Below are 17853 nucleotides of genomic sequence, written 5' to 3' on the forward strand. Positions count from 1 at the left end.
AATAAAAAGAGGAAATGGCAAAGACAAATGAGTTTATATGGCTAAGAGTCTTCCAAAAAGAGTCGGGAAATCATCAGAGGGGTTGCACTTATGCACACCTCAGCAGGACCCCAGAAAAAGCCAAAGTAGATACAATACTAGGTACTGGTTCTCCTGAAGGCTATGGAGACCCACAGGGTATTTGGTTATGGCAGATGGATTTGGAGTTCTGTGCCATGGAAGAGGGCCCTACTTTGAAATTTGTGCTCCTGAGGGTGCTGGAGCTGGACTCAGATGTGACTTTTCTACATATGCCTCTTCTGTCACTTTTATTGAACCTGTGGTTGGCACTAGGGATGTTCCATACCCAGAAGTCTTGAATCTCTGGGCCACCCATGTGCCAGCTGGGCCCTGAGCCTCAGCAGAGTGGCAACTCCTACTCTCTGGCTCATTGGTCTTACCCAGGTCAGTTAACAGGGAGGTGAAGATGGTCAGCCACCACACCAGGGAATCATGAGCACCTACAACTGCAAGCAGAGGAATTGCATCCATCATCCATGTGGAATCTAAGCCCCCTCTTGATCTAGAGGTGGAGAGGACATCACCATTCTGTTTTGACCACTGTAGCTTTGTAATATATTTAAGGTAAGGCAGTGAAAGTTCTCCCACATCTCTCTTCTTTTTTAAAATGCTTTTAGCTATTCAGTTGCACTCTTCCTTTGAAATGAATTTGGTAATTGCCTTACCTATTTCTGTAAAGTAGGCCATTGAAATTTTGATTGAATCTATAAATCAGTTTGGGTAGGATTGACATCTTCACAATATTTAGTCTTCCAATCCCTGAACATGGAATATCTTTCCATTTGTTTAAGTCCTCTTTGATTGCTTTTAGTATTTTTTTGTAGTTTTCTAAATTATAGATCCTGTACCTCTCTGGTTAAATTGATTCATAGGAATTTGTATCTTTTTGTTGCTGTTATAAAGGGAATTTTTTCCTGATTTTCTCCTCCGATTTTTCAATACTAGTGTACAGAAATAGTACTGAATTTTGCTTGTTGATCTTGTATCCTGACACTTTGCTGAACTTGTTTATTCAAATAGCTTTATCATGGTACTTCAGAATTTTCTAAATATGGGATCATGTCATCTTGAAGTTATTTTTTCTCTTGTCTACTTGTTCTACCTACAACGTCTAGCCCAATGTTGAATAATAGTGGTGACAGTGGGCATCCTTGTCTTGTTGCTGTTCTTAGAGGGCAAGTTTTCAACTTTCCCCCCTTAAGTATGATGTTGGCTATGGGTTTTTCATATATGCCCTTTATCACACTGCATCAGTTGAGATGATCATGTATTTTTTTTCCCTTCAATTTGTTAATGTGGTGTGTTATGTTAACTGATTTTCTAATGTTGAACCACCCTTGATAGCAGGAATAAATTCCACTTGGTCATGGTGCATAATTTTTTTATATGCTGTTGGATTCTATTTGAAGTTTTTTTTTTTTTTTTTAAAGATTTATTTTTTATTTTATTTAATTCTCCTCCCCTCCCCCGGTTGTCTGTTTTCTGTGTCTTTTTGCTGCGTCTTGTTTCTTTGTCTGCTTCTGTTGTCGTCAGCGGCACGGGAAGTGTGGGCGGCACCATTACTCGGCAGGCTGCTCCCTCCTTTGCGCTGGGCGGCTCTCCTTATAGGTGCACTCCTTGCGCGTGGGGCTCCCCTATGCGGGGGACACCCCTGTGTAGCACGGCACTCCTTGCGCGCATCAGCACTGCGCATGGGCCAGCTCCACACGGGTCAAGGAGGCCCGGGGTTTGAACCGCGGGCCTCCCATGTGGTAGATGGACGCCCTAACCACTGGGCCAAAGTCCGTTTCCCTCTATTTGAAGTTTTTTGTTGGGATGTTTTGCATCCATATTCATTAGAAAGATTGTTCTGTAATTTTATTTTCTTGTAGTATCTTTATCTGGCTCTGGTATTAAGGTGATGTTGGCTTCATAAAATGTGTTGAATAATTTTCCCTCTTCAACTTTTTGAAAGAGTTTAAACAGGATTGGTATTGATTCTTCTTAAAATGTTTTGTAGAACTCACCTGTGAGGTCATGTGATCTTGGATTTTTCTTTGTTGGGAGATTTTTTACCATTGATTCATTCTCTTTAAATGTGATTTGTTTGTTAAGTTCTTGTATTTCTTGTAGCATCAATGTATGTTGTTTGTGTGTTCCTAGAAATCTGTCCATTTCATTTAGGTTGTCTAGTTTGTTGGCATACAGTTTCTCAAAATATCCTCTTATGATCCTTTTTCTTTCTGGGGGTCAGTCATGGACTTGCCCCCTTTCATTTCTGGTTTTATTTTTTAGGATTTTCTCTCTTTTTCTTCTTTGTTAGTCCACCTATGGGTTTGTCAATTTTACTCATCTTATCAAAGAATCAGTTTTGACTGTTGATTTTCTCTGTTGTTTTTAGGTTCTCAATTTCCTTTATTTCTACTTTCATCTTTATTTCTTTCCTTCTTTTTGCTTTTTGTTTGGTTTACTATTTTTCTGGTTCCTCCAGATGTTCAGATTTTAGCTCTATTTTCTATTTTTAGTGTAGTTGTTTAGGGCTATGAATTGCCCTCTCAGCACTGCCATGGCTGTATCTTATAAGTTTTGTTCTGTTCTCATTTTCATTCATCTCAATATATTTACTGATTGCACTTACAAATTCTTCTTTGAGCCACTAATCATTTAGGAGTGTATTGTTTAGCCTCCACACATTTGTGAATTTCCCTCTTTCCCCTGGATTATTGATTTCTAGTTGTATTAGTCAGCCAAAAGGATGTCAATGCAAAATGCCAGAAATTGGTTGGTTTTTATAAAGGGTATTTATTTGGGGTAGGAGCTTACAGATACCAGGCCATAAAACATAAGTTACTTCCCTCACCAAAGTCTATTTGGAGCAAGATAGCTGCTAACGTCTATGAGGGTTCAGGCTTCCTGGGTTCCTACATTCCAGGGACTTGCTTTTCTCTGGGTTCAAGGTTCCTTTCTTCCTGGGGCTGGCCTCTCTTTCCTCTGTGAGCTTACTTTCCAGGGTTCCAGCTTAAGTCTTCAGCATCAAACTCCAATATCAAAACTCCAACATTAAAAGCCTCCAACTTTATTCTTTGCCATGCCTTTTATCTGTGACTCCCCACCCACCAAGAGTGGTGACTAATGACGTGGCCCAGTCACAACCCTAATGGCCCAATACAACCCTAATGACGTGGCCTAATCACAATCAAAGCCCCAATCATAACTCAATCATGCCAAGGTACAGACCAGATTACAAACATAATCCAATATCTATTTTTGGAATTCATAACCATATCAAACTGCTACACCAATTTTATTCCATTATGATCTGAGAAGGTACTTTGTATAATTTCAATCTTTGTGTATTTATTGAGACTGCCTTGTGACCCAACATGTGGTCTGTCCTGGAGAAAGATCCATGAGCACTTGAGAAGAATGTATAATGCACTGATTTGGGTTTCAGTGGTATGTATATGGCTGTTCGGTTGGGCTTGTTTACCATACTGCTCAAGTTCTCTGTTACCTTATTGATCTTTCTAGTTGTTCTATCTAATGATGTGAGTGGTGTGTTGAAGTCTCCAAATATTCCTTTAGAGATTCCTATTTACTTTCAGTTATGCAGGTTTGCCTCATGTATTTTGGGGCACCCTGGTTAAGTGCTTGGATATTTATGACTATTATTTCTTCCTGCTGAATTGTCCCCTTTATTAATATTTAATGACCTTCTGTATTTCTTATAACTTTTTTTGCATTTAAGGTCTATTTGGCCTGATATTAGTATAACTATCTTTGCTCATTTTTGGTTACTATTTTCCTAGAATATCTTTTTCCTGCCTTTCACTTTCAATTGGTTTATATCCCTGGGTCTAAGGTGAGTCTCTCCTAGGCAGCATATGGATGGCTCATATTTTTATCCATTCCATCAGCCTATGTATTTTGATTATTATAAATGCATTACTTACTTCCACCATTTTATTCTTTGACTTTCATATGTCATATTTCCTTTTCATGTATCTTTTTATTCTTTTGTTTATCTCTTCTGCTAGTCTTGCCTTCTATACTCTCCTCCAAGCCTCCTGTTGTTTACATTCAGGCTGTAAAGCTCCCTATAATGCTTCCTGCAAAGGTCAATTCTTATTTATGAACTCCCTTTTTAAAAATTATTTGTGAATATTTAAAACTCACCTTCATATTTGAAGGACAATTTTGCCTGGTAGAGAATTCTAGGGTGGTGATTTTTCTCTTTCAGTATCCTAATTACATCATATTACTGTCTTTTCACTTTCGTGTTTATTATTTCTTTTCTTTCATTTATTTTTTTCTCTTTTTCTTTTTCCTTATATATAATTTATTTATTTTTCTTTTACTGCTATGGTTTCTGATAATAAATCTGCACTAAGTCTAACTGGGTGTCCCTTGTGTGTAATGATTTGCTTCTCCCTTGCTGCTCTGAGAATTTTCTCTCTATCTCTGACATTTGACATTTTGAGTAGTATGTGTCTTGGAGTAGGTCTATTTGGATTTATTCTGATTGGGGTTTGCTGTGCTTCTTCAAAATTCATTTCTTTCATGAGAGTTGGGGAATTTTTGGCCTTTATTTCCTCAAATACTCTTTCTGCCCCTTTTCCCTTCTCTTCTCCTTCTGGAACTCCCATGACAGAATTTTTGTTATGTTTCCTGTTACCATTCAACTCCCTTAGCTCCTGCTCTGTTTTTTCCATTTTTTCCCCTCTTTGTTCTTTTCTTTCTTCAATTTCAGTTGTTCCATCTTCTGCATCACTTATTCTCTTCTATATCATTTCAAGTCTGCTGTTGTATGCCTCTAATGTTTTTTTAAAAGATTTATTTATTTATTTCTCTACTCCCCCCCACTTGTCTGCTCTCTGTGTCCATTCACTGTGTGTTCTTCTGTGACTGCTTCTATCCTTATCAGTGGCACCGGGAATCTGTGTTTCTTTTTGTTGTGCCAGTTCTCTGTGTGTGCGGCGACATTCTTGGGCAGGCTGCACTTTCTTTCTTGCTGGGTGACTCTCCTTACGGGGGTGCACTCCTTGCATGTGGGGCTCCCCTACGCAGGGGACACCCCTGCATGGCACGGCACTCCTTGCGCGCATCAGCACTGCACATGGGCCAGCTCCACACGGGTCAAGGAGGCCCAGGGTTTGAACCGTGAACCTCCCAGGTAGAGGCGGAAGCCCTATCCATTGGGCCAAGTCTGCTTCCCTAACATGTTTTTCATCTCACCTATTGTCTTTCATTCCCAAAAGCTCTGTTATTTTTCTATTCAGTTTTTCAAATTCTTCCTTGTGCTTGCCCAATGTCCTTTTGATGTCCTTTATCTCTTTAGCAATCTCAATATTAACTTTTAATTTATTGATTTGATTTAGGAGATTTGTATGAACCTTGTTCATTAGTTGTCTCAAATCATTTGTCTCATCTGGAGTTTTGATATATTCCTTTGCTTGGGCCATTTCATCTATTTTCTTAGTATGACTTGTAAGTTTTTGCTGATGTCTAGGCATGTGATTATGATGATAAGTTTACTCTGATGCTCAATTTCTCTCTCTTGTGTAGGGATTTAGTGACAGAAGGCTGTGTGTTACTGCCATTCTTTGATTCTTAGTTCAACCTGCTCTAGGTCCTTAGGATTGTTCGTGCTAGTCAAACTGGGCCCTTGACCCAGGAATGTGTTGCATACCCATTTCCAAGGGCCTTGGGAAGGAAGGCTGCACAGGCTGGAAAAAAACCTCTCTTTTATTTACTTTTAATTTCCTCACATGCACTTCCTTGGTCCTCCAAGAGATTGCACTCTTCAGCAGCACTCTCAGTTTAAACCCTGGCCAGAATGTTTGCTGCAACACCAACTGCAACAATTTGACAGAAGTTCCTGTCTCGACGCTATTCAGAGTCTTGCAAATCAAACTTTCTCAGAGGCTTTTCTCCAATTTTGCCAGCACCCCTCCTTGTTCCTGGATAGGAAATAATTCCATTCCCCTTTGTGTCCTCAACAACCAGTCCTGCTCAGTAGGAAGGGTGATTGAGAGGGTCAGATCTCTTTAGTCCCATGCCAGCTCCCAGGGCAAATTATGGTGTGGCCTCATCCAGTCTAGAAGTGCTCATGGGACACAGCAGAGCAAATTTGTTGGCCAAAAGCTGAATCAGATTTAGGCTGTGTCCCTCTCTCTCATTTCCTGGGGAGATGGATCCCTGTGGTCCCCCCTGTCAGTAGCTTCCTATCAGAGGCTTGTCAGAGGCTGGAGAATTCAAAGCTGACTCCAAGGGTGGGGGAAGGGTGCTCAAAGATGGGGGGAGGGGCCAGCAGCTGCAGTTGCAGCTTCTACTCAAAGTCTTTCTGTCGAGGTTCTTTTTGTGTCTCCTCTGGGTGTTGTCCAGCCTTCCCCTGGTATCCTAAACCCTAGAACATTTTTTTCCATTTTTTTCCTGCCTGTCCTCTAGCAATTTTTCTGGGTGAATAGTGTGTCCAGTGTATCTCTAATCTGCCATCTTCCTGAAGCCCAAGGAATGAACTGTTGATACATACAATAAAATTGGTTTCAATATAGTTATGCTGTGTGAAAGTAACCAGGAAAAAAGAGTATATACTGTATGATTTCGTTTGTATAAAATTCTAGAAACTACAAATTAATTTATAGTCACAAAAGGTAAATCAGTGTTTGCCTGTGGTTGGTGGGGTGGCAAAGAGTGGAAGGGAGGGACACAGAGAAACAGAGAGACTATGTGGAATGCTGAATATGTTCACGATCTTAATTGGGGTTATATTTTTATGGGCACATATATAAATCAAAACTTTTGAAAATGTATACTTTAAATATATGCATTTTGTTTGTTAATTATACCTGAACAGAGCTGTTAAATTAAAAAAGAAAAAGAACTTAGTGCAGCTGTTAAAGTTGCACAAAGAACCAGAATAATGGATGATATCCTACATCTACACAGAACTTCGGAGTTGCCATCAGTGTGCTGTCTTTCTAGCCATCTATCTATTCATCCATTCTTATTATATCCTCACAACACTCTGAGGAGGTAGACACTCTCCCCCCCTTTTTTTTAGATTTATTTATTTATTTTATTTCTCTCCCCTTCCCCCCCCCCCCCCCCCCGCTCCAGTTGTCTGTTCTCTGTGTCCATCTGCTGCATGTTCTTCTTTGTCCGCTTCTGTTGTTGTCAGCGGCACGGGAATCTGTGTTTCTTTTTGTTGCGTCATCTTGTTGTGTCAGCTCTCCTTGTGTGCGGCGCCATTCCTGGGCAGGTTGCACTTTCTTTCATGCTGGGCAGCTCTCCTTACGGGGTACACTCCTTGTGCGTGGGGCTCCCCTATGCAGAGGACACCCCTGCATGGCACAGGCACTCCTTGCACGTATCAGCACTGCGCGAGGGCCAGCTCCACACGGGTCAAGGAGGCCCGGGGTTTGAAGCGCGGACCTCCCATGTGGTAGACGGACGCCCTAACCACTCGGCCAAGTCCACTTCCCTCCCCCGCTTTTTACAGATGAGGAAAGTGAGGCCATGCAACTTTCCCAGTGTTACTCAGCCGTTCAGAAGTTGAGCCAGGATTTGAACCCAGGTAGTTTACTCCAGAGTCTGGGCTCAGAACCATTCTCATGTTGATTAATTTCTGTGTCTCATCATTGTTATTTGCAGGGAAAAACTGTAGAAGCTGTGACCGAGGAGCTTTTATCAGCAGTGCACAGTAGACATGTTAACGAAGTGGAGGTGAGTTTGGATCAGGGCCTTTGCACGCCCACTGGTTGACCCCATACAGTTACTCCTTTCCTCTTGTAAGCCTTTGTGTGTCCTGTCCTCCTCCATACTCCTCCTGCCTCTCTACCAGTTCATATCTTCCACCTTCTTCAGGACATATTGCACAAAGCCTCCCCTGATTTTTTACCCACTGTGATTATTCCTTTATTCTATATCTGCTGCACAACTTGGGTGTGTAAGTTGCATGGACAAAAATTTGTTAGAGTTTTCTCTCTCTCTCTAAATAAATAAATACACACACACACACACACACACATATATCATATGCACAGTCATTATATATCATTTATATGCATCTTAGGTTCCAGTAACTTCTCCCTCCTTTTCCAGATTCAGGTTGAGCAGTGCTAGCATCTTCCACCTGTTCCTAGCCCCGGGAGGCTTCACCATCTTGTTGCTTTCCCTTAACCCTACTCCTGCTTTGCACATGGTCTTTTGTTAAACTGGCTCTGCCCACTCCATTGAAGGCTGCCATCAATTTCTTGCCAGAAACCTGGTGATTCAGGTAGAAAGTGGTAGAGCTCTGTGGACCTGCTCAGGATTTGGAAGTTTTCCTAAGAAACCGAGGACTTTTAGTGGGAGGTTGACATAGTCTGAACTACCATTCCCCAGGGATGAGCGCAGTTCTGGACCTTCTTTCAATGCCCAAGAGCCTCTTTGTTGCTATGTTGACCACCTCAATGTGAGTTGGCCTGAGAAGTCCAAAAGTCCCTTGAAGAGGAAACAGGGAATCAGGGTTTGGTCAGATCCATGGAAGTTCTAGAACAAATAAAAATGTATCATCCCAGTCATTAGAGTTCTGAGAGAGGGCCAGATAATTGCAGCCCTCTCCTTGCCAGATTCTGACCCTATTAAGAGGTCACACAGCAGCCAACTAGGAATACAAATAACACTTTATTATGGCTAAGGCAGAACTAGAGAACAAAACACCTATTAACTATTAACTCTTCCTCCTTATTGAATTAAACATACATCCCTGGCTGTAGGCAGTTCTCACCCCAGGCTGGGTCTGCCCCTGGGGACTAACCCTGTGGAGGAGAGGAAGAAGTGTGCAGTCTGGGAGCAGGATGCCCACTGAGAAAAGCTAACGCTCCATAGGCACTGGGTCCATTTCCTGAAGCCCATTTTAGCCTATGCTGCCAGGCCCCCCACCCACATCCCCTTGGCACTTATCATTATTAAGCACACTGAGGGCGACGTCTGCAAGTGCCTCTTGGCCTTTCTCTGGTGCTGTGCACACAGGCAGGTTAAGAATCTTTGGAGAGATGTCAACACCCCAGATCCATTTCCCCTCAGGTGGGACATCTCTGAGGTGTACTCCGCAGCTTCTCAGAGGCCCCCACTGGGAGGACCCACTCCTTAAACATTCTGTATTGGTTCCTTCCCTTCCTCGTGTCACCCACTTTACCACACGGACTTTCTGGTAACAGTCCCCAAATGAGCTACTTACAGTCACATCTTTACCTCAGGATTTGTTTCTGGGAAACAAATCTAGGATCCAAACTAGGATCTCCCTGATGAGACAGATCAGGCCTTGAACCACAGGGAGGAGTGAGTGTAGGCAGCAGCAAAGGGTAGCCGTTTTCTCTGCAGTATTTGTAAGAGGGCAGCCATGCCTTTATGAACCCAAATAAGGGCGTAGAGAGAGGACAGCACTGTCCCCCTGCACTAAACATTGGAGCCCCAGAGGGCATCTGGGTAAACAAGGTGGGTTGAACTCCCGTGTTTAATGTCCTTCTGGAACAACCTACTGAAATGACAGTCAAGGAATAAAAAGCGTGCAAATCCACCAACACCATGAGACTGGAAGAGGAGATATCAGAAGATCAGCACTTTAAACATGTTAAGAATTAAGAAAAATAAAGGGAGGCATTTACACTGGCTTAGCACAGATGATGAAGCAGAAACCCAAGTGCTCTCTTGAGGAGAGAGATTAGTGAAAAGTATGTGAATTCCTCACACATATCCAGAAAAAGCCGGAGACTTGGAGGTTCTGCAGAAGGCAGGGGAGAGGAGCGGTGTGAGCCCCTCAACTATACCCTGAGTGAGGAGGCCTGATGACTAGCCTCTGGAGAAAACACACAGGAGCAGCTCCAAATTTAAGTCCAGCTTGCCCTGTAGAAGGTTGGGTGATGGTGAAGGAAAGAAAATAGATGAGTAAGTGGAATTCTCCAAATCAGATGGAGGAACCCTAAGTCCCCTCCTCCCTCCGTGTTCTCAGAATGCCAGAAGCTGGGCCATTGTCACTGTTTTCGTTTCCTATTGCTGCTCTAACAAATTACCACAAACTTAGTGCCTTAAAACAACACAAATTTATCATTTTACAGTTCTCGAAGTCGGAGGTCCAAAATAGGTCTTTATTGTGCTAAAATCGGGTATCAGCAGGGCTACATTCCTTCTGGAATCTCCAGGGGAGAACCCGGCTCTTCTGCCTACCACAATCGCATGTACAGGAGACTGGATAATTTAAATCTAAAAAAACATGACAGACTCCCAAAACAGACCCCCAAATAATATCTTGGAGGTGACTGGTTTCCCCGTACAAATGTCAGCTCTATGCCTGATCCTCCCAAGAAGTGCCTGCTAGCCAATCTTCCCAGTGGATGTTGAATTTTACCTCCCAAGTCTCACTGTTTTTAGGAAGCTAGACACATGCTCCTGCAATACAAGAGCATAAACCAAGAGCAAAGAAGAGAAGTAAAAGACCTGGAACTCAAGAAACGGAAGCTGCAGAACAAGATAGCAGATGGTACAGCAGCCTGGGAACGCTGCAAGGCATGGGGAGATAGCCACGTAACAAAATCACCAGGAGGGAAAAAAAAATGAAATTCATAGATTAGCTGAAATGCCTGATTGTTTGGAAATGAATATTGACAAACATTTGGCAAATCTGATGGAGGATGTGTGTATTAGTCAGCCAAAGGGGTGCTGATGCAAAATACTAGAAATCTGTTAGCTTTTATAAAGGGTGTTTATTTGGGGTAGGAGCTTACGGATACCAGGCCATAAAGTGTAAGTTACTTTCCTCACCAAAGTCTGTTGTCACATGTTGGAGCAAGATGGCTGCCGACAACTGCAGGGTTCAGGCTTCCTCTTCCTCTCAAGTCTCCGTGGTCCCAGCTTCTTCAATATCACCTGTAGGCTGGGATAAGTCTCATCTCTCCCTGGGGGCTTGTTTCAAAATGTCTCTGGGCTCAGCTGCTCTGATCACTCCACAAGGCCAGCTGTAGACTATCAGGCAAATGGCTTGTCTCTCTTCCGGGGGCCTCTGCAGTATCTAATGGAGCTTCTCTCTTTCCTCACATATCTGCTTCTCTGTGTGTTTACTTACCAGGGCTCCAGCATTAAAACTCCTGACTCTGTCCTCTGCCATGTCTTTTCTCTGTGAGTCCCTGCCCACCAAGGGGCTAGGAACTCAATGTCCTACTGACATGGCCCAATCAAAGCCTTAATCATTATTTAATCAAGTAAAAGTGAAACCTCTGAATCCAATCTAATCTGCCCAGAAGAACAGACCAGTTAATAAACATAATCCAATATCTACTTTTGGAATTCATAAATAATGCCAAACTGCTACAATGTGAAAAAAGTTAGGAAGTTAAGTGAATAAAAACAAAGGATGCCAATGAGAACATAGTCCTATTATACTACTTTGTTTAGCAGCAGCAGCAACAGTATTTGTATATTCATAACCCCACACTGTGATATAATTTTATGGGGGTGGGTGATGGGAACAGGGTAGTATAAGAGGGCTAAATCCATCTACTACATCAAGAATCCAAGAGGCAATTTCAAAAACTGATGAATTAAAAAATTGCAGCATTAGCATATTATTCAGAAATATAGACGTAAATACCAAAAGAAATGAAGAAGTTGAATGTGCTGGCCAATCAGGAGGGACTTGATGGGGGGCAGGGATCTGCTAACTTTCTCTATAAGCTTTAATGCTAATTTAATTTTTAATTTTTACTATATGCATATATTACTTTGATTTAAAAGAACTCCAGGAAGGATCTGAGAAAAAATCCTTTTCCTCAACAATTATAACCCCGTCTGAAATGTCCCTAAAATGAGAATGAACTGGACTCAGCACTGACTTTCTGGGAGGCTATGGGCAGTTGGACTTTGCCTGGTTGCACCTCACCACCAAACTTACTCCTGGGACAATCTGAGCAGTCCCAAGATCCAAAACTGCTTTTATTACAAAATCCCAATGAAAACACTTTTGGGAACATAGGTGTTCTGCTCATGGAATTAATAAGTATATGACACTTCACACTCTAATCTCTGTCCAGCAATGTGGTAAAAATATGGATCCTCTAACAAAGGTCAACTGAAGACATTTGTTTTCTGACCTTTGTATGAGAACTTGTTTGAGTCATCTTAAAATTTTGAGTATCTCATTAAGAATATCTCCTTAAAATTAGGCCTGATGGAGGACGAGTTGCTCCTTGTGAGGCACTCTGTACTCATACCAGTATAATGTAGATAAGGCTGCCACCAGCCCATTCAACTGAAGAAAATGAATAGGATTTCCATTTGACTCCTCATCTTTCCTTGCTCTAGAACATCGAAAAACTCAGTGAAGTTTCCATTGCAGAGGAACTAGATAACGACATCATGACTGAGGGTTCAGCCTCCATCTTACTGCCTGAGGAGAAGGAAGACTTCCGCCCCATCTACAGGGGAACATCAACTGCTTTCTGTATTCAGCTGTTTTGTATAGAGGAGAAATATGAAGCCAGGCAAGTTCTGACCTCCAGGTCTTCTATATGTTAAGACTTTCTCATGGCAGTGGGGAGGGCCCAACATTTTTATCTTGGCAGAGAATAGTCATTTCCAAACCTGGCTATACATGGAAATCTCCTGGGGAATTTTTAAAAATAGATTTATGCACCCCATTCCCAGAGATTCAATTTCCTAAAACTTGGATAAGGCCCATAGAACGGGCAAGAAAGCTGCCCAGAGTATGGCTCACCTGTGAAATTTTAGGGGCTCTGGAAAATGATCACTTTCACAACCACATACTGTTCCCTCTAAATTTTACACTTCGTAGAGAATTTTATTTGGGTTGCTGCTTGTCTGGAGTCTTTTGGTATCAAGTGACAGAAAATCTGACCCAAACTGGCTTTTTAAAAAAAGAATTATTGTCCCACCTAACTAAGGACAACTCCAGGGGGTAGAACTGATTTTAAAGTGGGCATGATCCAGGACTTAGCCAGTCCATTCAAGGACCAAGTTTCTCTATCTCCCCCTGGTTCCACATTGTTGGCCCCAGTCTCAGAGTCATATCCCCTTACTGGGGCCAAGACAGCTGAGAGGGGTTGGTCCCAAACTCCATCCAGTGAGAAGGACAGTCTGCTTTGCCTAGCTTTCCAGCCAAACCCCAGTAGACTGGCTGTATTTTGTGTTCATTCTTTAACCAATGGCTGGGAACAGACAGTGCTGGTGTTGATTGGCTGAATCCTGTGCCTCATGCTTCTCCCTGAATCTGGGGCAAGAGCCCCACCTAGACATGGGATCTAAGAGGGCTAAGAGGGCACCAAACAACTCCAGGGCAGATGTGGAAGGAGGAGGCAAGGGTACTGGGCATACAAATCCCCAGTGTCTGCCTGACCACTCTGTCACCCCCTTCCTGTCCCTCCAGGGAGTCTGGATATTGGCCACTGCCATTGGTGCCTTCATTCCACTCTTCTTTAGGGCATCACCCACTCCACCATGTTCAACAGAATAACCCTGAAAGGTTTTGATAGACCAGAAGGTTCTAGAGTGTTAAGCACTAAAAATGATCTTTTAGACGATCAAGAACACTGCTGGCCATTTCCTTCATAGAGGTCTATTTAAACACATCCTCAACCTAGCCTCCTTCAGAACCATGCCTTCCCTTTCCTTTTTTTTTTTTTTTCTGCTTAAGTTTTACACTTCTTTAGAGATCTTGGAAGGTGAAAAAGAAAATCTATTACAGCATAGCTACTACACTGTAAGTCCCCTTCCACATTTGTTATGTTTTATGCTTATTTTTTCCCTGTGCATGTAGATTTGATTGTGCTTAGAAAGTGTATTTTGACACATTACAGTTTACCTAAGAACATACTTATGTAGCTGGTTGGAAATGTTTTACATATAAAAGAGAAAAAGATCAGAATAGCCTCTGACATACCCACCTCTCCCCAAATCTTCCAAAAAGGAAGGGACAGATTGTGTCCACAGAATGACCATCTTTCATATTGCCTATTGGAATGTTCAGAGATTATGAATTTATAATAATGCCTTCAGTTCTAGAAAATATTACCGACATATGAATCTTATTAGTGTTTGACTACACATGGATTCTGGCTAGTGGCCGGCTAATTGTTGCCTTGGGGGGAAAGAACCATATTAAATCCCTTTATATCTACGCCAATGCTACATTTGCTTGCAGGCCAGTGACAGGTTTACTATCTTGTTCACAGGTCCCTGGATTTTATGAATTTTGTTTTCAGTCTTTTCCCTGTAAGTACCTTCTGAATTTTTGGGAAAATATTTTGTTTTATAAATTAGAGAAATTAGAGAAAAGAAAAATGCCATATTCATTATCCAAACTTTTAAAATGCTATGAATGTGGAGGGTTAAACTACCTGACATGACCTCTTAAAACAGAAAATATTGTCATTGCCTGTAATTGTTCAGTCATGCTATTTTAACAGTTTTCTTTCAATACATTTATTTTAGAGATAGCTTTACCAGTGTTTTATTAGAATCAGATCATTAATAAGAATGCTTATAGTATGTTGAAGTGTCAGAAATTATATTTAAGTGAATTAGACCATTGTATTACTTTATAATTTACACTGGCTCAAAGCATTGTAGGAAAGTAGGAACTTAAAGTTGATTTTTTAAGTAGGAACTTAAGGATGAATCTCTGGCTGGCATTGCTTTCCCTACTAATTCCTTGGACATAGCCAGTTCCTGGCAGGAAGGAAGGACTCATCCATGTTTGGTGAGTGGGCTCCAGGAGAATGTCCAAGGGCAGACAAGATACTGAATTTCAGGGTGTCTCAGGCCCAGTGAGGAAGGAAGACAACGTGAGGAACAAACTCACTTTTTTAAAAGGAGGTAGTAGGAATTGAATCTAGGATCTTGAACATGGGAAGCAGGAGCTCAACCACTGAGCCACACCCTCTCCCGAAAAATCATTTTTTATAAAGACCATTTTTTCATGGACAAAGTCAACAACCATACTTCTTCAGCTGGTTAATTGCAAGCAAAATATCTATTGTCTTATTTTTCCTTGATACTCTTTATACTGAGGCAAATACAAAACTCACAAATGTGCTTTAATTACGTTGCCTAAAAATTATAAGATCATAGACTTTACTTTCTCATTAATATAACAGAGCCTTGCCATAATAATGTTCTCCATTGTAATTTTATCAACTCAATTTTAAGACATTTTTGAAATTCATAAAGCAATGCAGATTACCCTGAACCTAAGACTGACAATGCCTATTTCTCTTTAAATGCCCCAAAAAAGTTTCACTAAGTTTATTTCTTTCCTATTTTGAAGTCCATGTAAAGACAAATCTTCAGCATTATAAAAGATATGCTGGCTTTAAAAAGGTAAAAGACCTATTTATATTTTGCTTCTATTTTATTCTGGGTCATGGGGGGGCAGAGACAGGAACAAAATACCTTCATTACTTCATCTTTAATCCTTCAAATCTAAATGGAAACAACTCATTATATTTGGTCTCCAGGGTAAGCCCACCGTGACTTGGTCCCCAGTCCTTATTTGTAGCTCAAGTCATTCAGCAGCTTGACTCTAAAGTTCCCCAGAAGGAGCAGTGCTATTTTGCTAGAAAGCAGGAAGATAAGGTCACACAATGATTCACTCCTTTGGGTTGCACAAATGTCCCTGAGGTGTTGGATTCGCACAAGTAATGCCTTCACAGGGTTCAGGAGGAGGCGAGGTCCCACAGGGACAAATTAGCTCTGGGAAGAGCAGGCTGCTTTCAGCAGAGACCTGGCAGAGGATCAGGTAGGAGGTCTAGGGCAGCGCCGGCCAGTAGAAATAGGATGCAAGCTCTTAAGTCCTTTTAAATGACCTAGCAGCCACATTTAAAAAGCAAAAAGAAACAGGTCACATCAATTTTAATAATAGATTTTATTTAACTCAATATATCCCCAATATAATAACTTCGCCATGTAATCAATATGAAAAATTATTAATAAGCTATTTTCTATTTTTTGATATTAAGGCTCTTAAGTGCTCTGGATATTTTACCCTTACAGCATATCTCAATTGAAGTGCTAAATTTCCATCACAAATACTTACTCTGTATTTCAATTTCATAAAATTTACAGTTGAAAAGAGTAGATTTATATACCCACATTGCTCCAAACACACAGAAAAGTTTTCCCTCAAAAATGAATTGACTGTCAGTTTGTATATGTCAGTTTAAATAAATTAAAATGGAATAAAATTTTTAAAAGTTCAGTTCCTCGGTCACACTTGCCACCTCCCAAATGGTCAGTAGCCCCATGTGGCCAGTGGCTTCTGGATTGGACAGCACAGGTCTCAGTAAGTGGCATCAGTCAGGCAGGATTTTCCTCTATCTTCATGAATCTGAACATACCCTTTGTATCTGCTCACCCAAGTAGAATCAGCTCAGAATAAAATACATAGAGATCCATGTATGTAGAATCATAGGAATTTAGAGCCAGAAAAGACTTGGAGTACCCCTCCTTACCTCACACAGGAGAGAACTGGGTTAAGATGACTTAGCAAGCAAAGGACCTTTGCTCTAACATCATGCTGTCTCATTTACCCCTAGTTACAAGTAAATTTGCAAACGCAAATGTCTTCAATTTCAAAAAATCTATTTCTGCAAAAGAGCTTTGCTGAATGGATGTCATTTTTCATACTATAAATTTATTCAGGTTTCAGTCAGACTCACAGATCTCCTCTCCATATTCCTGCATTTGCTTCACTCTCTGAATTTTATTCGATTACTTTCCACATTGTAGGAAAGTCTAATTAAAATAGCCTCTCCTGGCGGCGAACTTGGCCCAGTGGTTAGGGTGTCCTTCTACCAAATGGGAGGTCCGCGGTTCTAACCCTGGGCCTCCTTGACCCGTGTGGAGCTGACCCATGTGCAGTGCTGATGCGCGCAAGGAGTGCCGTGCTACACAGGGGTGTCCCCCACGTAGGGGAACCCCACGCGCAAGGAGCGCACCCCGTAAGGAGAGCCACCCAGAATGAAACAAAGTGCAGCCTGTCCAGGAATAGTGCTGCACACACAAAGAGCTGACACAACAAGATGACGCAACAAAAAGAAACAGATTCCCATGCCACTGACAACAACAGAAGCGGACAAAGAAGAAGACGCAGCAAAATAGACACAGAGAACAGACATCCAGGGTGGGGGTGGAAGGGGAGAAAAATAAATAAACAAATCTTAAAAAAAAAAGCCTCTCCTTTATCAACCTGTTTTGTTCCTATTTTCCTTATTGCTTTATAGCAGCAATTTGTTCATAATAGTGCTTACTGAAAACTGGCTTTTGGTTCTCTCTCCACTTGTCCTGGTTGTCAATCATTTTAGGACAAGAACTTCTGCATCATTTCCCTGCCCCATCTCACCCCTGAGTTTGTCCTCATCCAGAACTTTGTGAAGATGGTCCCCTTCACCAACTGCACCCTGGAGCAGGATCTCTACATCTTCCATCGGGCTGGACTGCTCAAGTAAGTGGTTCGGCAGTAGGCCAAAGAAAAGCCTGTGAAGTTGAAAAAAAGAGAAAGGGCAAGGAGCCGCCTACTATTCTAAATTAATCATTTATTTTAAAAATGAAGTGTCTTGTATTGGTGGAGGGCTAGAGCAAGTGATTTAAGCCACTACATTTAGGGAAAGAGTAATATTGAAGAGACTTGTCCCACCAGTTATGAATACATAATATAACTCCACAACAATTGCACAATGCCATGTTGACCGAATCTCTAGGTAGAACAGTGTGACACAAGAGAGAGTCCAACCAAGGACCCCAGTAAAGTTAGAATTCAGTGTG

General features: G+C 41.6%; 1 protein-coding gene across 13 annotated transcripts in view; it reads left to right on the forward strand.

The window, feature by feature from the left end:
• The window catches only part of CFAP61 (cilia and flagella associated protein 61), a 309663-nt gene that overhangs the window by 88248 nt on the left and 203562 nt on the right, over positions 1-17853 (forward strand). For all 13 annotated transcript variants that reach the window (XM_058286761.1, XM_058286762.1, XM_058286763.1 and 10 more), the window contains 4 exons: positions 7693-7764; positions 12379-12557; positions 14265-14304; positions 17394-17533. In XM_058286761.1, the coding sequence (XP_058142744.1) occupies positions 7693-7764; positions 12379-12557; positions 14265-14304; positions 17394-17533 (431 nt within the window). The remainder of the gene's footprint in view (positions 1-7692; positions 7765-12378; positions 12558-14264; positions 14305-17393; positions 17534-17853) is intronic.

The sequence above is a fragment of the Dasypus novemcinctus genome, chromosome 24 (assembly GCF_030445035.2).
Source record: "Dasypus novemcinctus isolate mDasNov1 chromosome 24, mDasNov1.1.hap2, whole genome shotgun sequence".
In the NCBI taxonomy this organism is placed as follows: Eukaryota; Metazoa; Chordata; class Mammalia; order Cingulata; family Dasypodidae; genus Dasypus; species Dasypus novemcinctus.